A 24,850-nucleotide genomic window follows, 5' to 3' on the forward strand; every position below is an offset into this window, starting at 1 on the left:
TAAATGTAAGGGCAAACTTGCTCAGTCACAAGAAGCAAGTGATCTCGACGGAATGGACTTTGCACCCCTTGGTATGTCGACAAATATGGAAGTGTTGGGGGACTCCGCTGGTAGACCTATTTGCCACAGCCAAGAACAGACTTCCAATTTATTGTTCTCCAATTCTGGACCATCAGGCTTGGGCTACGGATGCCATGATTCAGAATTGGGAGAATCTGGATATTTACGCCTTCCCGCCATTCAAGATAGTGAGGGAAGTGTTGAACAAATTCAGGACATACAAGAACGTCAGAATGACTCTGATCGCGCCATATTACCCATCGAGGGATTGGTTCCTGGATCTGCTGGAACTTCTGACAGAGTATCCAAGGCTTCTACCTCAAAAGAAGGATCTAATCAGGCAGCCTCACATAAGAAAGTTCCACGAGGGTCTGTCAGGTCTAGCGCTAACCACATTCAGACGTCTCCTCAGAGACGAGGGATTTTCACAGCAAGCTTCAGAAGCTATCACGGAATGCAGAAGGAGGTCTTCCTCGGACATATACCAGGCCAAGTGGAATGTTTTTAGAGACTGGTGCAGGAGAGAAGATGAAACTATTATCTACCTCTACCATCAAGGGGTACAGGGCTATGTTGGGCTCGGTGTTTCGACACCGTGGTCTACTGTAGACTTGTCTGGCGACAAAGATTTGTCAGATTTAGTTAAGTCTTTCGATAAGGAGAGGACGGAAGGACCAAGATTAATAGGCTGGAACTTGGACGTGGTTCTGAAGTGGCTTAGGAATGATAGATTCAAACCTCTCAGTACAGCGTCTTTAAGGGAGATGACGAGAAAGACACTATTTTTAGTAGCCTTAGCTATAGCGAAGAGGGTAAGTGAAGTGCATGCCTTAAATAAAAGAGTAGGTTTTGCAAATGGAAACCCTATCTGTTCCTTTAATATGGGTTTTATGGCCAAGAATGAAACCCCATCCAGGCCTTGGCCACGTCGTTCGAGATTCGTAATCTGACAGATCTAGTTGACAGAGAAGAGGAGAGACTCTTATGCCCCGTTAGAGCTCCCAAGTTTCATATTCAAGCGACCAAGTCTATTAGAGGTAACTTGGACCATCTCTGGTGCTCTGTTAAGAATCCTTCTCGACCCCTCTCAAAAAACGCGTTGGCTTCCTTTATTCGGAGTTTAATTTGGATGATGCTAAGTGCAGTGTTTTTAAAGTTAAAACACATGAAACACGAGTGGTTGTGACCTCTCTGGCCTTCAGACGCAATTTGTCTCTTTCTTCTATTGTACAAGCGACCCTTTGGAGGAGTAGGTCAGTTTCGCCTCACATTATCTACAAGATATGGAAACAACATATGATATTTGCAGTACCCTAGGTCCTTTTGTAGTGGCTGGCATGGTATTGGGTGAAGGTGATAAGGAAGTGCATCCTTCCTTAGTGTCCCCTTCTTGGCGCAGATTTTGGAGTTTGCTGGGAAGTCTGGGGATACATTGTGCTGTGCGTTTAGGAGTACCTCTCAGTCATTAGTTATTTTAAGGGGTTTAATTTTGGTGTAGGCTAGTGGTGATGCCCATCAATTGGTTTTATATTTTTTGGTTGGTACTGCGCCCTGAGCAGGGGCATTTGTTTGGTTATTCTTCGTGTCCTACGAACCCTTCTAGGTCTCAAGGATAATTTACCTGCCATAGACGTCCCATGGCTCCCTCGCCACGTTTGGCAGTTAAGAAGAGCTCCATATTTAAGAGGCAGTATCAGTATGGATTGCTCACTTAACAGGTAAGGAACTACAACATTTCTTTTACCCAATAAAAGAAGGTTAACACAACTTATAGTTCTGTCTATTCATGGTCCTGCCTACCTTAGTGTGGGAATCAGTAATGTAACTACTGGATAAGTTACATACTTAAAAATGACATTTTCATAATAAAAGTTTTAAGTATACTTACCCAGTAGTTACATGATCAAAGCCCTCCCTCCTCCCCTCTCATAAATGTGGGTCATAAACGACTGAATTTTTGTGTTAAGGTAGTTCCTCACTCCTCTGCCAGTGGGTAGAGGGGGTATCTCCTAGCTGCCATATTGTTTTTTTGTTTTTGCTGGCATATATTTTGAATTCTAGCTGCCATTCAGTTTCGAAACAATAGCAATGTAACTACTGGGTAAGTATACTTAAAACTTTATTTTATTATGAAAATGTCATATTTATCCAGTGTTAATGGTGACTGTATGATTCTTCCAAATGTAAGATGTTTGGGTGTATTTTTTCCTTCACCATCAGGAAGATCTGAAGGTGTCCTGATTTTGTCATATTGACATTTGTAATCTCTTGTTTAACTGCTCTTCCCACTCACCATCATATAGTATGTTGTATCCAGAAACCTACTGACTTTTCACTCGATAGCAAGGTTACGTCCTCACCATCTCCCATACTGTAAATTTATTAAAAAATTCTTGTTCCATCCTTCTCTCTCTCTCTCTCTCATTATACGTATCCTTTAAGTAAAAAACACGGCAAAATATTTTTATGTTCTAATCTAGGGCGAAGTAACTTACCACAAGGGATGACGCTAGTCTGACTAAAATTCCTGGGCTAGTAGAACATAAGAAAAAGTAATGGGCTGAGGGCCTTACTAAAGAAGAAAAAGTAATGAGCTGAGGGCCTTACTAGAAGGGGGAATTTGAGATAAACTCTTAAGTTAACTAAAATCACATATATTTACAATAACAAAATCAGAAGATGGGAATAATTATGACAGGTAAATGAGGTCCTGCTGGAGTAAAAAATTATGATGGAGAGATGATAACTGAAGGTGCCAGGAATTCCAGTTGATGGCACCAAGGATTACATTGCAGTGGGTTGACCACGGCAGTAAAGCACAATCGAAGCAAAGGATCCACAGCAAGAAAACTGCATCTGCAGTGGAGAACGCATACGGTTACTTGGCGGAGTTAGTGTAACTATGGGTTCGAGGGTGCACAGGTGGTGCCAAGATTCCTTGGTATAAAATACTGTTAAAATCACTTACGAACACAAGTTAACAACAAAGTCAGGTCTATAGGATAATTGTGTTTGGAAAACGGAAAACTGATTAGCACAGGGAAAAGAATTACATGACTGGTAAATCACAGATTCCTGGCACTTCACCTTATTCCAGAGAGATGAGTCCTTGTAGATGTACCAACAAGGTGGGGGTGGTACACGTGGGTTGCTTGTGTGCCATGTGGGCCATCCAACTTTCACTTCTGTCACTTCTGCCATCAGACAAGTGGGGATTATCTCCAAGGGCAGCTTAGTAAACTGGAAGAGGGCTTAACGCAGTCACAAGTTTGGGGGAAGGACAAAAAGGGCTGCCAAGGGAATAATAACTAGACATTTAGAGAAGAAGCAGTTTCCCCACAATCGGCTGTTTGTGTCAGCAGTGAGATAAAATGATTTTACTTTAAGTTCTTTGAAAAACAAGGTTCTTGCAAGACGAGTTGACTTGGGAAGGGTTTACCCCAGTTGCAGTATCAATACAATGTTATTTCACTTACAGAATCCATTTATACTTTTATAATGTAAAAATATATCAGTCCTGTTCTAATTCATGTCATTTGCAACATAACTACGGTAATTGTTGACTATCGTACAATGGTTGAAATGGCAAAACAGACTCAATTCACTATTTTCACTTGATTTCATAATAATACTAGCTTTATCTTTTAATGGTGTGAAACTATTCTTTACTAACTTGCATTCTTATTTATAGAAATTTTTTCATTTTTATCGTTTGTTTTACTTGAAATATGACCGAAATAAAAAAGTGACAGCAATGTTTTGGTTTGGAAATCAGGCTGATAATGAGGCAAGTGTATTTCACCGTTACTTAACTGAATTCATAGCGATTTTCTTGCTTCTAGTTGGCGTAAATGAATCTCTAGATACTCTCTTTGTAGGGGACAAGGTTGTTTTTCGTTATATGAAGTGTCGTAAGTTGAAATATGACTTAAATAAGTTTCATTTCGACACTAAATTTGTAATTTTTTTTGTTAGTAGATGGCATGACAGATTCTGTTCACTATTTTCAAGTGGTTTCATCATAATATGAGATTTACAGTATATCTTTTATTGGTGTGAAAGTATTCTTTACTAACTTGCATTCTTACATATGTATTATTTTTGTTTTTATTGTTTGTTTTACTCGAAATAAGACCGAAATACTTCTTGAAAAGTTGCATAAAATTGGTGAGTATCCGCTATTTTATGAAAAAAGAAAACAGAATAAAGAAAACATAATAAAGAAAACACACATCAATATCATAAGATATAAAACTAGGGAGGACTTTTTTAAAACATCTCTTCATGTATTTGAAGGCGTATTTTTGCCATATTTTCTGCGACGGGTTCTGGAAACTAACCTTGCGACTCTTTGAGGTATTACTGTACTGCACAGTCTGTACTGTAATTTATCACAGGAGTAAATGTAAGGCTAATATTTACCCTTGTACTGTATGTGTGTGCTCAGAATTGTTTTCTTTTTTTATTTTTACTGATTTACATCAGTATGTATGCTTAAGTTTCGACTTACACCCAAAATTGGGTTACATCATGGGCGTAGGAATGTATCTCAGACATAACCCAAATAACTACTGTATATGTACTGAGAAAGCATGCTTCATAGTAAGTAAATAACTGGGCAATCCACTGTAATATGGTTCTATTTTGTATGCTTCCAGTCATCTTTTGGCATTCATCAGGTTGTTGCCCTTTAATGTATTTTTGCACAGCATTCATTATACATTCACATATACAGGTAGTCCCAGGTTAACGGTGGGGATTTGCTGATAACCGAAAATCGGCAGTACAGTAAACCCCCACATTCGTGTTCTCACAAGTCGTGGACTCAACGATTCATGGAAATTTTCTTTGGAACCTATCTATAAATTATTCGCGGGAAAACTCACCCATGCACGGATTTTTCATAGTGCAGTATTCTATATTTTCTTATTATTCTTGTGACTAAACACTGTACTGTACCTACATATACAGTTGATGATAAGTCTAGCAGGTGGGGTCTCTATACATGGTTGTAGACATCTGTGAAAATTATAACCTCTAGAGAAGTAGAAATCATTGTAATTTCTACCTTGTGGTCTTGAAAATGCTACCTACAAAGAAAACCTTTGGTGTTCCCATGCAGCTGAATTCAGGTTTGGTTTTAGTATTGTAATTGGGAATGGTGGTGAATTATTGTTTATAGATTGCCCATTTGACTAAAGTGCTTTTTAGTCAGAGAGTCATTTTCCTATAACTTCAATACACTTTGTGTGGTTACCAGGTCACAGTGGGGAAATGGTTCATATAATATGTTATGTACTTAGCTTCCCCAGTCTAAAATAGACTAAAAGTCTCTTTGCATAACATCAAGGTTGATCTGTCAGCTCTTGGAGTTGTAAGAGATAGCTTTTTTTTTTTACTGAGGTTTACACATTTTTATTTTTATCTATGTAACTTACGGTGTCAGTCCCTCTGTAAATGGGTGCTATAGATAGCGGATGGTATGGAAATGACTTGGAATGTAATGTGTGCTTTTTGGTTCAAATGGTTATGAAACATTGAGCCCAAGAATTTTACCATTTGGGTGAAGATTATCATAATGTTTTGCATTTTTAATATCTTATGTTTTGCATTTTTAATAAAGTATTTTGATTCTGTTATAATTAAAAGTTCATTAAACATGACTGCTCAAGTTTTCTCCATGGCTTTTTCTACATAAAATTAGAAACCCAGTTATCCACTTTCACCATGTAAGTTTAAAGAATATACCGAGCATGTCGTGGGTTTGAAGCAGTGTAAGATATAGTAGCCATCTACATATGTTATTTTTAATACTGCCAGTAATTGATCTGTAATTTTGTTGTTTGGTGTTTGAGATTTTTATGAATAAGCCTCAATTTGCATAACAAAGTCATTACTGTTAGCTTATTTACTTTGCTTCATGGGTAATAAAAGAATATCTTTCAGGTGACTTTGGAGGAGTGATTGGTCGAAAAAATTCTAATATGATGGATTTGAATCGCAACTTTCCAGACCAGTATTTTACAAATCATGTAAGTGTTCATGTTGCAGTTTTGCATTGGAAGAGGAAACTTACCTAAGGAGGAAAGATCCAATAAGACTACCTGTGTTAAGTAGTGCAGTGGTGTTGTGTTGGGAAAGGAAACTAAACCAATGTACTTTTGGTTTAACAAAAATGTAACCTAGAGTGTTTTGTTATTTTTAGTATTAATTAAATATGTAACAATTATTTGCTAAAAGTTCTTAAAATGCTCAAGTCACTGGTAGTCAAGCCTTCATTGACAGCTGATCCACTGTTAGTACCTGTTTTAACTCAAGATGATTTAGGCTTGAATTTGTAATGTTCCTTTGATTTTAGAGAATATTATTACTGGTTGCTACCAGCCTAGGGCATCACAGACTGTTTGATGGAGTTGGTATTAATTTTATCAATAGAAAATAGAAAACATTTGTGAAAACAGACTGAGCAGATCTAGGATTGGTATTCACTGTAAAGAATCTTGAACAGCTTAGATGTGGCAGTATTCTTGCCAGCAGCATTTAATGAGCCTATAAAATATGTTAATCGGGGTGAGAGAAACGTTTCATTTAAGACTGCCATTCAATGTTGCATGCTCCCATGTTATTTTAGGTTAATAATTAGCCCTAAGGGACTTTCATCCAAAGAATATTCACTGTGTAGAAGTAAGTTTTGATTACTTCAAGTCTCAAGATTACCCAAAACTGAAGGCTTTTGGTCATGAGGATTCTTTGAGAACTATTTGTCACTATTACTGAAATTTAACTTGTGTCAAGGAAGCTTCTTATCCTTCAAGATGGTTGAGATAATTTATTGCCAAAGTCCAAGTTCCTATGCAACATACAGCACAGGTATATTGCCTTCATGCTTGATGATTATCTTAAGTTTATCCTCCAAAGTAATTGGCTTCCTCTTCTTTTTACCAGTAGCAGGAGAGACAGGTGAACATTTTGTAGACATGATGGATGCTTAAAAATATAACTTAGATATAGGAAGGTATCCATAAAAATAGTAGCATTAGAACACTATCGAGTGCTGGTTTTGCACACAAGTGACCACATGGCAGACTGAGAGGTGAGGAGCACTGCTGCTACCTAGATGCCCAGCAGTCAGAGAGTAATGTCCCAAATATTGCTTGCCCAGGATAAAATATAGATTTAAATATTATCGGACAAACTGTTGTAACCCAGTGAGTGCCTGTATTGTGAATTCTTTAGCATTTGTAAGCCCAGTGATGATGAAACCAGCAACAGTTATAATACTCAAAGTACCTGGTGTATTGGATTTTATGGATAGACTCAATGAAGGAAAGATGTGGCCTGAAAGAAAGGATCTGTTATTTCTTATACATGTCACTCTGGGTGCTTTGAATGTTGACAGCAGAAGTTGGAGATCCCTTTTCTGAGATTTTTTGTTGCTACATCCACATAGGTGATCAAGAATAAATTCTGCTGCAGCCCTCATGGGGCAATTAGTTCACTATATATGTGTTAACAGATGAGCATCAGTTATGGTTTGTAGGAATGACATTAGGTTCAGATAAACTCATATTCACCTAAATCATCAAAAGCTAAGCAGATTGCTGTTTCAGACATATTGTGAGATGACTGGGAAACTCTTTTGTATGATGATAAATACTAAGGTTATATAAGTGGTTAAAAACCCCTAGATGTCGCCTTCATGTGGAACAACTCGTGTAATAACATACTTTAGAGATTGAAATATAAATTAATGGTATTGTTTCCTTCCATAAGCAGTTGCATCCACATTCTCTTTGGAATAAAACTTCAAAGATTCTTCCTAAGGGTTTGTTAAAATGTTACTCATCATTTTAACCAGACTTTTTAATTGCAAACAAGTTTGTTATAGAGCTGGCCTTCATACAGCGACAATAATACTAAAATCTTTTAAATGTTTTATTATTTTGTTATAAGATGATGATATTTATTTTTCTTCACTTTACTTGATTATGTGAAAACCATGTATTCTATATCTGAGACATTTATTCTTTCCAGGAAAATGAAAAGCAAGAACCAGAAACACTTGCAGTTATGAAGTGGTGCAAAGAGTATCCATTTGTTTTATCTGCAAATCTTCATGGAGGCTCATTGGTTGCCAATTATCCTTTTGATGATAATTCACTGGGTCGGAGTGGACTGCATAGCCCCTGTCCTGATGATGATGTTTTTAAGAAATTAGCCAAAGCTTACTCTTATGTGCGTACTGATATGTCTTTTTCTGTTGTTGAAAAGCAAATGTATGTAAAAGGTGATTGCAGCCTTAGGTTTTAATGGAAAACTGTAATTGGTAAGCATGATAGAATTGCCTGTCAAATAGGGGTATGAAGGAAGTTTTTTTTTTTTAACAATTTGACATATATATGGGGTGATGCCAAAGTAAAAACAAGACAGTCACTGTATTATTAATCTTCTAAATGCTGAATCAAGGACAAACCATATGTACAAAAATACCACTGTATCCATATTATAGGTGTGTACTTGCATAGAATGCTCATGAACTTTAATGAATTTTTTTTGGCTGGCTTTATGAAAACAAAGTTTTAGCTCAGTCTTCAGGTTTAAATATATTTTATAACTTTATAAGAAGTCCCTTGCACATATTTCCTTATTTTCTTTGGTAATAGACACACTTTCATGGTAGATAATAGGACCTATCCATTTATATACCTCTTCTACTCCAAGCCAGCATTTCCAAGGGCTCTTTCTCTTTCCTACCAACATTTCAACTTTTGCACTCTTCTCACCCATATTTTTTTATTATTGGTATGATGATCGACACTTGAAGAGGACTTGTTTGGCCCTCTGAGGACAGGATCCATTGTGTGGTGAATGGCAGGTTTGTAGAAGTCCATGTGCAATATCTTTCTGCAAGGTGATGAGTTGTCACCTGGAGTCCTGTGGGAAAAGTTGATAACCAACATCCAATTTAGGATTTGGTCTTATTAATCTTTCAGTTGGGTGAATGAGGTGTTGATGAACCTTCATCAGAGCATCAGAGAGGTCATCTACTGCAAGGTTCTTCCCTAGTTCCTCTGGTCCTGAAGGGTCTAATGCTTTCAGACATTCCACTTAGAAATGGGATACTTATCTCCTGGATCTTCAAGCAAGATGTGCTTGGTGTCAAGAAGAACAGTGTCTTTATATTAACATCTGAGAAATATAACCCATTCTGTCTGTCTCCAGACATTCTTGATGACGTTGTTAGAGAGAGAAACATTCCTGAGACATGTTCAGCAAGACAACTACAATCATTTACTTGAGGAACCAAGTAGGTATCCACTCTGAATCATTTTATGGTTTTGTTGTTGAAATCTGATGGGTGGAGGAGCACAGTTTAACTCTAGTTCCCAGTTTTGTTCCAGGAGCTTCTGATGCCATCGGCAGCAAATTCCATATCCTTCCTCTTGAATATTCATTGAACGTGAATGTTTGCAGGGTGATTTGGCAAGTGTTGGGAACTGCTCTAGTCAACCTGTTTGCAAAGTCAAATAACGAACAAACTGCCAGTTGACTGGCTGCCTCAGCTAGATGCAACAACCTGTCGAGTGGATGCGATGCTGCAGTTATGGGACAATATGGAAGCCAGTGCCTTTCCTCCCCAGTATCCTCAAGCATGTTGTAGTTAAGTTGTGGTCTTGAACAGACACCAAGATGACTCTCGCTACCCCTTCTCAGCTTCAAGATGAGTGGTTCACTGTCCTTCTAGGTCTGTCATGGACAAGCCCCGAATCCTTTCCTTACGTAGGAAACTGAAGAACGCCACTTTCACAGATCCCACAATCAATGGATGTCTTTTTCTTCACAGATGGAAGTTGTCTTGTGAAAATTCTAGTCTTTTTGGACATTGCAGCATCTGCTTTCACAGTGGTATGCGGAATCTCAATTAACATTTACCAAAGGAAATGGGTCAGTGTCATTAGTTGGTGAGAAATGGAATACTCATGCACACAGTGCCTCTGTTCCTGATTGCTGATTTCTCACACTTCTTGCATCTTAGAAGAGATCCTTATCTGCAATCAAGGAGCACTGAGCAGCCATATCTTGTGTTTGTCCATCATGGTTTTTACTTGAATGCCTATCGAGATGTTTTGGACTTGATTCAGTTCTTCAGAAAGTCTATCTCGGGAACTTTTAACCTTTTAGTTTGGATTTGATAATTTTTTAAAGGTGCATAAGCAGGCCTCCCTATGAATAAATTTTTAGAATTGTCCTTTGATCTGATTTCTAAAACTTCATTTCTTTCACATGTTGCCTTCTCAAAGCCTTTGCTGGCACTGTTACAAACTCAAGGAGCTGGTTGCCCATCAGACTTTCCTGTTAAGTTTCATAATGAAGTCTTGATGCTTTTATTGGTGTTGAACAGTCAAACAGTTTGAGTGCCAGATCATTAGGCCAAATTAATCAAATTAAATACATTGGTGTTTTGATTAGTGTAGTGGTAATGGAGATAGTGCTAAATGTTGATACATAATATGGCATTTGAGACATTACATTGTATAGCAATAGGTATATATTATACAGTGCACTTTTTTTTATAGCTTTATAACATGTATACTGTGTATTTGGAAGTATAATAATTTTTATTGTGTTTTTCTAGAATAGTGAGTTGCAGCTCTTACATAATTGAATACATTACAGGCTCACCCTAGAATGTTTGTTGGAAAACCTTGTAATTCTCCTGATGTTGTGTTTGCTGATGGAATTACCAACGGAGCTGTGTGGTACAGTGTATCTGGTGGCATGCAGGACTGGAATTATTTAAATACTAATTGCTTTGAAATAACTATAGAATTGTCATGCAACAAATATCCTCTTAGCTCTGAACTTCCTCGTTACTGGAATGAAAACAAGCAGTCACTACTTTCATATGTGGAGCAAGTATGATTCTCTTAATGAATGTTTTTTTATTTTGAATAGGGCACAGTTTCTTGTTTGAATGAAAATTGGCAGATAGAATCATTGTATACATTTTTTTTTAAGTAATGAAATAAGATTAGCAATTGTTTTATAACATTGTTGAAAGTCATTGAGATAGTGATTAAAATAAAACTAGCAAATATTCTTTAACATTGCAACATTGCTGGGAGTCAGTGAGATTATGATTTTTTCTATTTCAGGTACATACAGGGGTTAAAGGGTTTATCATGGATGAGAATAACAATCCTATAAGCAATGCCACTATAAGTGTGCAAGGCATTAATCATGAAATAATATCTGCATCAGATGGAGATTACTGGAGACTATTGGTTCCAGGCACTCATGTCCTGACGGTATATGCTGACGGGTAGGTTGCTTTGATTACTGTTTAGTATGTGTGGGAGAACATGTTTCATGCAAAATATAGTTAGAACTCTTGTTTGCATTCTAGATTTAATAAGTGTATGTGTTTTTAGGACTTTATCCTTTTATTGTTTTTTGTGTCCTTATACTTTCTAGTTTATACCATATTCATCTATTTTTTGATAAGTTATATAGTAGTCTTTCTGAAACTTAGATACTTTGAGAAAAAGTTTAAGTATTCAAGTATACTGGCAATAAAAGAAAAGTTTTCATGTCTTACCACTAACCAAATAATAGCAGCCTCAGAGATGGAAATCCTCTGTTTATGGCTATGTAGGGACTGGGAGTAACAAACAGTACCACTTAGCCAGAATTTCCTGAGGGAATCTCTGCAGTCCACCAACTGGGAGGAGAGTAATAATGTTGAGTGTTGCCTACTATGAAATTTGGATTTTAAATATTTTTACGGTGATTAGAGATGAAACATCAACAGTGATAAAATATTCTCTTGTGTACTGTTATAATATGTGTGATAATCATAGTCAGCTAAACTTGTAATGAAATATGGTACAATAAATCAGACAAAGCAAAAAATATGGCAATTCTACCTTCATCGATCTGTCGTGAACTTGCTGGATTTGTTTATTTTCATGTTTTTTATGTTTACATACGAAATTCGGATTTTAAATATTTTTATGGTGATTTTAAATATTTTTGTGGTGATTAGATCAATACAGTATAAGTAGATTCTGTAGGTGAAATAACATGTTATAAATATTTTGCAGTGTTTTCTCATTAAGTATGAATACTGAGAGAGAGAGAGAGAGAGAGAAAATGACAGCACAAGAATTTTTTAATAAATTTATGGGAGGTGGTGAGGACTATCCTAAAATATGTACCTGTACAGTAAATATTTCAACACAGGAAAATAATATACAGTACTTAAAATGTACACCCAGACGATGCGCAAAGTTACATAGGTCAAAGAAAACTTGCGTGTCTGAATGATAGGGGATACTTAAGAGTAACAGTTGTAGGCTGGCACTTAGTTTTGCAACATGACTCTGAAATGATATTAGGGTGTTCTGAGATGATAGTTTGAGGTATATTTTTTTTTAACTGTCAAGTTTGGTGATGAACTTTTAAAATGGGCAGTTATAAGCATTTTAGGGGTGTATATAGCCTACTTAAGAGTAACAGTAGTAAGAGAGTACCGTAATGTAAGGTTACTTGGGTGTTTATGGGATGATGGTTTGGGGTATATTTTTTGTTTTAAATATTTAATTGTTTTAGTATGATAATTTAAGGTATATTTTTGTTAGAAATATAAAATCCAGCATTGAAATGGTAAAATAGGCAGTTAAGCATTTTAGTGTAACAGGTACATGGTATTTAGCAGATATAAGCCAGGTAAAAGTATTTTTAGAGGGGATTTTTGCATTTCCTCAGATTTTGCATTTCCACGGTAGGTTCTGGAACCTGTCCCCGCATAAAAATGGGCGAGCACTGTACCAGAGGCTAACCTCTTTTCCTCAGTCTCTTTATCTATCCCATCATCTAGTTAAATAAGTTAAAAATGTACAAGAGAATGATAAAAGTAGTTATAACATTACATTCGTTGCGTAAAAGTGTACTGCCATAAACAACCAAACGAGAAACAGCTGTTCTGCTATGAACAGCCAAATTGGATAACAACAGCTGTTTGGGTTGCATTTCAACCATCGATAGTAAAAAATTACCGTAGTTATGTTACAAATGATGTTAAGTAGTATAGAACTGATATTTTTTTACATTATACCCTTATTCGCTATGGAGAAAAGATCGGCAAGGAAATATACTGCTAAATTTAAACTGCAAGTTGTAGCTGAAGCTGAGAAAACAATGTTCAAGCTGCTAATGGTATAAATTATTGTGGATCGGCAACATGGCATTTCCTTAAACTTCAATATGCCATCAAACTCAACTGTAAATAAAATTGGAGAGAAAAGTATTTTAATCCAAACTATTGGGCATGAAAGAACATATTGCTTTCACGCTGATAAAAGATAAATATGTAAAGCTTGTGTTGTAATGAAATCAAGTGAAAGTAGCGAGTGGAATCTGTTGATTTTTTTTTTATTACACAAAAACATACCCCCAACACTAACTATTAACAAAAAATAACAATTTAGTTCACAACGATACATAATTAGGTCATGTTTTGACTTAAAATCACTTTGTATAACGAAAAATAACCTTTTCCCATATTAATAGAGTATCTAGAAATTAATTTACGCTAACTAAAAGCAAGAAAATAGCTCTGAAGTGAGTTAAATATGGCGAAATAAACTTACCTTGCAATCGCCCTCAGCCAATTTCCAACCAAAACATTGATCACTGTGTTGTATTTTATAGTACAATAGTAATATGAGAATATATATTATTGGATACAGTGAATTAAAGCATAATTTTTTAAAAGATCCATGGACAAGATGCATATTCGTTATGTTTGTATTTTATAATACGATACTAATATGTAAATATTACATATGCTTATTTTATATCTCGTGTATGATGTGACCCCTTAAAATTAGCTTCAAAATTAGGTCTTCAAAAGTCGCATGATACGCAAGTATATACACCATGTATTGTATGTGGTCCTTCATTTTCAAAATTATATTAACCTGTAATTGTAAACTGTAACAAGCAGTCTTTATGCTGAGGATATGTAACTAGTTTGTTCTGGTGGTCACTCTATATGATATGATGTTGAGAAACAGAAAGATCTAATATTACAGCATATGCAAGTGTGGCCAGGCATGTTACCATAAGACCCTTTTCATCTTCCATTTTTTCTTTTTTCCCTTTAAGGTTAAGCACAGTATCCTATCCAGGCAGCTTTCTCATAAGAAAATGAAATGATTCCATCAATTTTGTAAATGTTGTGTATCTAGTAAATGGAATATTAGTAGATATTTAACCCTTAAACGCCTACTGGACGTATCATAAGTCGACTAAAATTGTCTGTTGGGTGCCAAGTGGACGTACCGTACGTCGACTACAAAAAATTTCAACCTTCGGTCAACTTTGACTCGACCGAAATGGTCGAAAAACGAAATTGTAAGCTAAAACTCTTACATTCTAGTAATATTCAATCATGTACCTTCATTTTACAGCAAATTGGAAGTCTCTAGCACAATATTTCGATTTATGGTGAATTTATGAAAAAAAACTTTTTTCTTACGCCCACGCGGTAACTCGGCCGAAAATTTCAGAAATTCTTTTGTCATTTTGTCGTAATTTTTGCACTGTTCTATATTAGCTGTTACATAAAGTTTTATATATGAAAATGTGTGCAATTTCATGTACAATACAACAGAAAATAACTCATAGTTGTAGCTTTTATCAGTTTTGAAATATTTTCATATAAATCATGATAACTGCCAAAATTTCAACCTTCGGTCAACTTTGACTCGACCGAAATGGTAAAAAAACACAATTGTAAGCTAAAACTCTTACATTCTAGTAATATTCAATCATGTACCTTCATTTTGCAACCAATTGGAAGTCTCTAGCACAATATTTCGATTTATGGTGAATTTTTGAAAAAAACTTTTTCCTTACGTCTGCGCCAGAAATTCTTTCGTTATATTGTCGTAATGTTTGCACTGTTTTATATTAGTCGTTACATAAAGTTTTATATAAGGAAATGTGTGCAATTTCATGTAGAATACAACAGAAAATAACTCATGGTTGTAGCTTTTATCAGTTTTGAAATATTTTCATATAAATCACGACAACTGCCAAAATTTCAAGCTTCGGTCAACTTTAACTCGACCGAAATGGTAAAAAAAACGCAATTATAAGCTAAAACTCTTACATTCTAGTAATATTCAATCATGTACCTTCATTTTGCAACAAACTGGAAGTCTCTAGCACAATATTTCGATTTATGGTGAATTTCTGAAAAAACTTTTCCTTACGCTCTGCGCAGTGTAACTCTGCCGAACAGCTCAGAAATTCTTTCGTCATGTTGTCGTAATGTTTGCATCGTTTTACATTAGTCGTTACATAAACTTTTATATATGAAAATGTGCGCAATTTCATGTAGAATACAACAGAAGATAGCTCATGGTTGTAGCTTTTATCAGTTTTGAAATATTTTCACAATCACGATAACTGCCAAAATTTCAACCTTCGGTCAACTTCAACTCGACCGAAATGGTCAAAAAACGCAATTGTAAGCTAAAACTCTTACATTCTAGTAATATTCAATTGTTTACCTTCATTTTGCAATAAATTGGAAGTCTCTAGCACAATATTTCGATTTATGGTGAATTTTTGAAAAAAACATTTTCCTTACGTCTCTGCGTGTAACTCGGCCGAACATCTCAGAAATTCTTTCGTCTCATTGTCGTAATATTTGCACCGTTTTATATTAGTCGTTACATAAAGTTTTATATATGAAAATGTGTGCAATTTCATGTACAGTACAACAGAAAATAACTCATGGTTGTAGCTTTTATCAGTTTTGAAATATTTTCATATAAATCACGATAAATAGAAAAAATTCAACTTTCGGTCAACTTTAACTCGACCGAAATGGTCGAAAACTGCAATTGTAAGCTAAAACACTTACAGTCTAGTAATATTCAATCAATTAGCTTCATTTTTCAATAAACGGGAAGTCTCTAGCATAATATTTCGATTTATGGTGAATTTTTGAAAAAAATTTTTTACGTCCGAAGGCGTTGAATTCATGCATCATTTTGTGATAATATTTTCTCTGTGTTGCTTTGATCGTTTTACAATTTGTTATATACCAAAATCATCGCAATTTAGTGTACAATACAACTAAAAAAAATTAACTCATTAGCTTTAACCGTTTTGCTTACAGCGCGATTTGTATACAATTATATGAGTTTTTTTCGCTGTCATATATTCCAATATTTATATATGATAATGATATTTTTTTTTCATTTCTGATGGTTGCATACTAAACTTCAGGCAATGACAAAAAAAGTAGTATAAAATGAACTCCTAATCTTAAAAACTAAGCGTGCTGTGATTTTTTGAAAAAAACTTTTTTTCCGCTTCGGCGCTAACTCACCGAACGCCGCCGGCCTACTGGAGACGTTTTTGTAAATAGAGGCTCGGCGTTTAAGGGTTAAGAGTGTTTTTCTTAAGGATGTAAAGGTCAGAAGATTGCAATGTTGTACTCCAATAAATTTGCTTTTAATAAAGGCTCCTTTTTGAGGGATGTCGGGTGGACAGAAGATAGTAAGAAGGAAATATGTATAAATTTTAAATATTTTTGGTGCTAAGAGGGGGTAATGCAATATTTAATTTTTTATCAGTGTTGCAGTACACCTCATATTAATATTTAGTGATATTTTGTTCAGCATTATGAATGCCATTGGCCATTTGTATTTTTCTAAAGTTGCTGGTGGTTTGTCTTTAGCCGTATTTGTATAATAATTACACTAATGTGGTATATGTTATGCTCTTTCAGTAATATGTGTTGATGCATGTTGATGATAATTTTTCTGTTACAGATATAAAGCAAGCACTCAAACCGTAGAAGTTCCTCATTTATGGGCAACTGTTGTCAATTTTACATTGAAAGCAGATGACACTAGTTCATGGTCACAAGATGAAGATTTTGGTATTACTGAGAATCTACTTGGTGATTATCTCAACAATTCTCAGTTAAATGAAGCAATGGCAGACATAGAGAATAAACACAAAGATATTGCCGAGTTCTTATTGAATGATAATGAATGGAGTATGAAGGTTCATGCATTGCAGATGGGTGTTAAAGTAAGTACTGTATTGTGTACAGATATTTCTTTTTTTTGGAAATTAAATATAGCTTATACTTTTTCATGAACAGATTTTACTGTAAATGTAATTTTGATTGTTTTATGTGTATTTAAGAAATACTTTATGTCACACTGTACAGTATTGTGATTAATAAGGTTAGGTTTTGTTGGCACTGGAAGGAGACTTAATGTTATAAGATTTACATCCTGTTCCTCTGCATCTCTCTGTTGGACATGATTCCAGTAGTCCTTCTTTTCAAGGATGTCACAAGTGCTTGTAGGAATAGAAAACAAACTTGATCTATAAAATGTTAATATAAATAAGCTGGTCCACTTGAGACCGATATTCCCTTCCTTCAAGACCCAAGAGATGGACACCCCAGTCTTGAGTAGATGTTTGGAGAACATCATTTCATCCAGATCTTAAGACACCAGAGGAATGTCTTATCTTGTGTCACCATCACTGAAGACCCAGCAATATGTCTTCTATATATGGGCATAGATGTTGCGTCCCCAGTCGTTTGGCAGTTGAAACTGAAGGAATGAACCAGATATGGTTGTTAAGTACTAGATCTTCTTTGGATACCAGCATTCCAGTCAAAACTTACGGGACTTGGTTGTTTAGGAGATCATTTACAGAACTGCAGGATAATTGACCTCCTTGGCTGGGCTGAAGTGGCAAACATTATCTCCTTAACTAAAACAATCTCTGGGTAGCATAAGGTGAAGTAGAATGTGACAGAGTTCTGTGGAAAGAAGATGACTGCTGATTTTGCAGGGTGAAGGAACTCTGATGCAAACTGACATACTACCTCAGGTGCTAGAGAGACTTGCAAACTGGAGCAAGCTTATAGGTCAAAGTTGACTTGAGGAAGAATTGCCAGTATTGATTATAGCTTTGGTGGTTAGTTTCTCACCCAGCTCTTTAAATAAGGACTGAAAAAAAAGGATCCAAGGGATTGGCTGCACAAGTTCATGGAGATGAGCAGAAGACAGGAGGCCAAAAATATCCTTAAAAATGGCATCCCTCTTCTTTAGCAGGATGTTAATCAGTTGTTACATGGTCAGCTGGATGTGGAGGATGGTGGCTTTGCCCAAAGAGTAATGATCCACAGAGTTTTTGCATTATCCCATGAAGACTTTGCTCCACTGTCAGGAGAGTGCTGGTACCAATAAAGACCCATCCTTGCCACTTCAAAAGGATGAAGGTCTTCCCAGAAGAATCTGATATGATCCACCTCCAAAGGAGACAGTGAGAAAAGACCTGGCAAAATGGAAGCTGTTACATTCTTAGTAGTGAATCTGTTGCAAAGGAAAGGCAATGAGCTTCTTGTGAAGAACACTCTTGGACCTTGTACAACTTGAGAAGACTGTGGTCTGACAAGAACTTGTACGGCATTGTAAGCCAGCTGTCAGTTAGGCAGTTACAAACCTTTAGCAACTCGTTCAAGGTAAAACACAAACAATGAAAGAGAAAGATACATATGATGATGTTAACACTGTGGAATGGAAAGTGAAGTAATGAGGGCCTTGCACAAAACCCTTGAGAATGCGATCTCGAGAAAAGCAACAAGTTGTCTCACTGAGTTTTATGAAAAGTTAAGGGAAGTAGCTGTCATATGCAGCACTAGCAGATCCAGTGGGGGGCTACTGGGCATGTGCCCCCCATGAAAAATAGTGACAAAATAATAATATTGAAGAGTTAGATGATAATAACATAAATGAGAAATATAAAAATGGGAAAAAATAAAAAATCTTATAGAAATAATAATAAATTTTGAGAAAAAAACAACAACAATCTTAATGGTAATAGTAATGGATTCTGTATTTCCTTATAGAACAGGCGATTGCTGTCCATTTCGTAATTTCTACTTAAATACTGAGTGATATGCTGAAGAAAATATATTATACTATGGTATACAGTATATATATATATAGACAGTATAGACTTATGTCAGTGTTTTCAAGGATATTCACACGCTTCTGTAGTATGCTTGTTTTTTATTGTTACATTTTGTTTGTATATACATGTATTTTTGATACTGCAAGTGATTTTAGGTATGACTGAAAAGTACTACAGTACAGTGTATTTCTTTGTTCATAAGAGCATTTATGGTTATTAAGTATGGTGTTTAAAACCAAATGTTTCAACTAGAGGAAGACTCCCAATGCGTTTTTGTTTTTCTAGCCGGTAGATGGCCCAGACAACCGTGCTCGTATTGTGATATTTGGTGGTTTGTATGGCTCTCAGCCTGTTGGAAGAGAATTGGTGATTCGTTTGGCAAGGCATTTAGGGGAAGGTTGGAATCGCAAGGATGAAGATATCCAAAGGCTTTTGAAGGAGACGCAGATAATCTTAGTCCCTGCTGTTGACACTGAAGGTTTTGTAACTTCTGAACCAGGTAAGAATTCCTATGAAAATTTGTTGTCTTTGTAACAAGTTCTCAGACAAGTAAATGCAAAAAAATAGACTCGGCAAAGTGCTTTATTTTGTATTAAGTTAAGTATACCTTAGTTTAACCAGACCACTGAGCTGATTAACAGCTCTCCTAGGGCTGGCCTGAAGGATTAGACTTATTTTACGTGGCTAAGAACCAATTGGTTACCTAGCAATGGGACCTACAGCTTATTGTGGAATCCGAACCACATTATAGCGAGAAATGAATTTCTATCACCAGAAATAAATTCCTCTAATTCTTCATTGGCTGGCCGGAGATTCAAACGCGAGCCCTGCAGAGTGCTAGCCGAGAACAGTACCAACCAGTCCAACGAAGAACTTTTATTTTGTATTGAAATCTGGTTATGCATTTTTGTACCTTCATATTTTATATAGCATGTTTGTTGAGCAGCTTTCTTGTTAACTTTTAAAGAAATGAAATGTTTTATAGCCCTCAGTTATGATTATTATGGACATTTTTATGTTTTTTTTCCTCTGTGCGGGTAAACTTTCTCTTCACTTTGATCAGTTCTATTCGCTTTCTGTCTCAAGTCCAGTTAGGTGTAAATCTTTATTTATGCCATTTTTAATGATTTACTGGGCCTTCTTACTTGTGTTTGTCCTGCTTCTTCCATTTCTAATACAGATAGCGTCGACTTAAACTGGGTGCGACTGATGACAATCCACGTTTATGACAGTAGCGAAAAAGAATTATGAAAATAAAAAACTAGAGAAATTGTAAAAATTTAGCAGTCCTAGCGGTGCATGTAAAGCAGGCCTCGCATTATCAAACGTGCATTCAGCAAGGTATATGATCATACAATTAAACAATATAAGAATGTTTGGCTAGATCAGAAGGATTGACTAACAGTTTGATAGTCGTCCATCTAAAATATTGACACCAAAGTTCTCTGACTCACACTAAAATTTTATTGTACACCAGCTGCAGTCTGTAGCAGTGTACAATAAAAAATGTTTGATTGTTTGTGGCCCGCTTAACAAGCATGAACATAAACATCTGCTTTCATTTCTCTCTCTCTCTCTCTTTTCATCATCAACAATTCATCCAGCCAAAAAGGTGAGAAAGGTTATCAACTTGGAATGAAAGTGAATGTGATTAAACAATATGAAGGAGGAAAAAGAATAAGGACAATAGCATGTGACCTAGAAATTCCACATTCAACAGTCAATAATTCATAAGGATTGAGAATGTATACATGAAGCTGTTTAAAGATTTGCTTCAGTGAACTCTCCTGTAATTACAAAGCAAAGGCAAGGACCAGTCGGTGAAATAGAACGATTATCATTTGTGTGGATAAAAGACTAAATTGAAAAACAAACTTTATTAAGCCTTATTACCATCCAGGCAAAGGCTAGAAGTCTGTTTCGGACCCTTAAGGAACGTGCAAGTGATGACTGTCATCAAGAATTCATTGCAAGTACTGGATGGTTTAAAAGGTTCAATAGAAGATTCAGTTTGCACAATGTATCTGTAACAAGACAGGCAGTGAGAAAGTTCGTCGATAGTTTTGATGAATTTATAAAAGAAAAAGAATAAAACGTTACAGCGTTTCCCATGCAAAAACTGAGTCAATTACCATTCTCAGAATAGACTTAAAAAAACTAGTAAATGCGAAAACGTAAACATAAACGATGCTTGCTTATCACATGTGGAGCACACGTGATATGATACGCAAGCATCGTAAAAAAATTTTTGTAAGATCATGATGAAATGAAAATTGGTTGAGATCAGACTAGAGATCTGTAACAGTAAAGTACTTTCCAATACAGGGAGTCCCCGGGTTTCAACGGTCACAACCCACAACATTCCTATCTTACAATGCTATTCAGAAATATTCGTAAAAGATCTGGTTCCGACATTCTCTCTCTCTCTCTCTCTCTCTCTCTCTCTCTCTCTCTCTCTCTCTCTCTCTCTCTCTCTCTCTCTCTCAGTAGTAGTGGTATTTTTGTAGAGCAGTATTCAGTAAATACTGTATTTTCATTTTATTTTTGTGACTAAATAAATTTTTTATGATAAAAAATGATTTTCGAGTTTTTAGATATTAATATTCATAAACACAGCAAAATATCTATAAAATGTTAAAGTAAAATTCCTCAATATTGATCTATTGTCATCATAATATGTACTTTATAAAAAAACCGTCCCAACATTTGTAATTGTTTTACCGATGTAAACATAACTCACTTCACCTCTCTCTCTCTCTCTCTCTCTCTCTCTCTCTCTCTCTCTCTCTCTCTCTCTCTCTCTCTCTCTCTCTCTCTCTCTCTCTCTCAACATGGCGACACACTGTTGGTTGGAAGGTTTGGAAGTAGCGAATCACACAGCTCGAAACTCCATTGTGTATGTACTGTCACTAGTGTATGAGTTGTATTTTTGTTCTCTCTCTCTCTCTCTCTCTCTCTCTCTCTCTCTCTCTCTCTCTCTCTCTCTCTCTCTCTCTCTCTGACATAAAGAGAGAGAGAGAGAAAGATTTTTTGTACATTTGTAGCATGTATGTTTATTTGTTTTGTTTAGTACAGTATTAGAGATAAACATGTTACTTTGTCATCCATTTTTCCATATTTTCCATGCTATAATTACAACTTTTGCATTTCAATACAGTAATTAGGTAATTTATGTGGGTATACAGTACTCATATGATTTATGTGTTGTTCCTAGATAATTACAAACCCTTGGTCTTTACATATGGGATTAAGTTTCAGCAAGCTGGAAAACTGCCTGATAAACTTTTGCAAGGTGGTTATGGTAATAGCTACCAATTGTATGGGCGGAAGCACCACCCACCAAGTCAGTGTGCGTTCAATTCTAAGCAGTTTTACTTTTGGCTGCTGTCTCATTGAGACTGTGTGTTTCTTTTCTCTGACCTGCCATTCGACTTTTCTCTTATGTGTTTGGATATAATTGTTTTTATGATATCTTGTTAATATTTTTTGTTTATTCTTGGCATATATATTGATATATTGACACATTTCACTTGTTCTTGCTATGCTGCCTTGTTGACTCATTTTAGCCTGTATAAGTTTTGGAGCTTTTCTCTTGATATATAATTTTGCTTTTTTTGTTACCTTTTCATTTTACACAAACCCAACACAGATCTCCTTGGTGTGTGTTTTGTGTATTCTGTTTTCTTTTACTGTCACGTATCTGTGGAGAGTTGGAGGGGATATCCAACTCTTGACTGCCAACTGTTCTATTTTTAGACATCTTCTCAACCTTTTTTTTAAGAACTTCCTTCTTTAACGTTATTTTTCTCCTTGTTCTGAAATGCTTTTTCATGAACAAACAATGTTTTAAGTTTTCTGCTTTTTTTTCTGTCCACCCTCAGATCTTGAAAACTACTGAGGCTAGAGGGCTGCAAATTGGTATGTTGATCATCCACCTCCATTCATCAAACATACCAAAATGCATCCTCTAGCCTCAGTAGTTTTTATTTTATTTGAGGTTAAATTTAGCCATAATCTTCCTTCTGGTAATGATATAGGATGGGCTACCGTCGGCCCATAGTTAAAGTTTCATGGGCCACGGCTTATACAGCATTATACCGAGACCACTGAAAGATAAATCTGTTTTTGGTGGCCTAGATTATAAGCAAAATCCATGGCCCTTTGCAGCTAAGCCCCGCCCACTGCACGTGATAGGCTAGCGCTCGAAAGGGGTCAGAGGATTCTGAAGGCTGGTTCTTGGCTTTGCCAAACCACCTTCACATCCTTCTACCCAAGGGATGTTGCCCACAGGTCCTTGGACACTTTTTCCTTGGGTTCGATGGTGTCTGCTCAACAAATTGTGTAGCTCATCCTGGCCCCCAGCAGGTCAGTTTGTATCTAACCTAAGATGATAGTATGAAAGTGAGAGTGATTGAGATGACTGGTCTTTCTTCCTTTCCATTTTCCCTTCCTTCTCTACCAGTGGGCAGTGAGAGAGTTGATCCATCATAAGCTAGAACTAGCTAGATGCAGGTGAGTGAGCAACCTTACTATTATAGTTTTTAATATTCTACAGGAATATAACCTGTCAGTAGCAAGTCCATCTTCTCTCTAGCAAGGCAAGAGAGAAATGGTATCAAACAAGATTAGGTGGCTACCGTAGTTTGTTATCTGAGCAAATATAGATCTTTAACTTCCACCTATGCAGTAACTCTGCATTGTATTTTAGCCCAGTAATCTGACCGTTAGATACCCTTCTATCCAACAACTCAGGCTTGGGTCTCCTTCCTGTGAATTCTCTTATTCAGGAAGTGTGGCGAGGTGTGCTGAACCTCCAGTTGGTTCAAGGTTCTCTTACTTCCCACCAAAGATGAGTCTAACCTAATGTTAAGACCCAGGTTTGTTCCGCATACGAACAAATGACAAATTTTAAAATTAATTTGTATTTTTCATAGCTAACAAACCTTAACATTTACTGCCCACCAGCCAGATGCCACCAATTCCTTGCATAAACAATTCCTATTGTTTTTTACCAGTTTGCAGCTGGCGCTAGAAGATTTTATCATAATGTTAAGACCACAGGTTTGTTAGTGAACATTTGATTGAGCATCTGTGATGTAATGCAGATCAGTCAGATTATTATAGAAGAGCTGTATTGAACTCAAATACAATACTGTTTAATTGGAACAGAACTTGGATTAAATATACACTACATGTCAGTGGTTTATGGTTAGACTAATGTCCTTATGCTTACTGTTCATAAAATTCCTTTCATCCAAATTGATTTAGTTTTAAGTGTTATTTTCTAATAATTTAAAGATTAAGTCTACAGTATGTCAATAATTATTTGATTCGCTTCTGAATTGACATTTGTAGGTATGTGTGGATACAGTCGAGTCAGTGAAATGGAAAGTGAAGTTGGAGCCTTGTTTGCAGCCGAGATAAGTGATCCATATGCAGAAGCAACAGTCAGATTGATGGAACAGATCCACCCACATGTTGCGCTTTCCTTAGAATCTGGTGGAGTCTTCATGAGGTAAATCATTTCTGTAAATATTACAGTACCTGTACAGTATTTGATTTCCTTGTAGTGCTGTTACTTGTTTATAAATTTGAAGACAGTGAATGTTTTAATTTATAATTGTATGCGAGAATATTGAAAATACCTTTTTTGCAGTAACTAACCTTTTTTTCCACACTTGAATAAGGATAATTTTTTGTACTTGTGTAACATTAATGTAGGCAGTGAACAAGAGTACAAAAATATAAATTTTTCAAGCAACCAAAG

At 36.0% G+C, this 24,850-nt stretch overlaps 1 protein-coding gene across 1 annotated transcript in view; it reads left to right on the forward strand.

Moving 5' to 3' along the window:
• LOC136854673 (carboxypeptidase D-like) overlaps positions 1-24,850 on the forward strand; it is a 226,835-nt gene that overhangs the window by 74,300 nt on the left and 127,685 nt on the right. The window contains exons 11-17 of the mRNA XM_067131272.1: positions 6,007-6,092; positions 8,095-8,295; positions 10,738-10,977; positions 11,217-11,383; positions 16,914-17,178; positions 19,369-19,582; positions 24,439-24,598. Coding sequence (XP_066987373.1) covers positions 6,007-6,092; positions 8,095-8,295; positions 10,738-10,977; positions 11,217-11,383; positions 16,914-17,178; positions 19,369-19,582; positions 24,439-24,598 — 1,333 coding nt within the window. The remainder of the gene's footprint in view (positions 1-6,006; positions 6,093-8,094; positions 8,296-10,737; positions 10,978-11,216; positions 11,384-16,913; positions 17,179-19,368; positions 19,583-24,438; positions 24,599-24,850) is intronic.

This window comes from Macrobrachium rosenbergii, chromosome 29 (assembly GCF_040412425.1).
Source record: "Macrobrachium rosenbergii isolate ZJJX-2024 chromosome 29, ASM4041242v1, whole genome shotgun sequence".
In the NCBI taxonomy this organism is placed as follows: Eukaryota; Metazoa; Arthropoda; class Malacostraca; order Decapoda; family Palaemonidae; genus Macrobrachium; species Macrobrachium rosenbergii.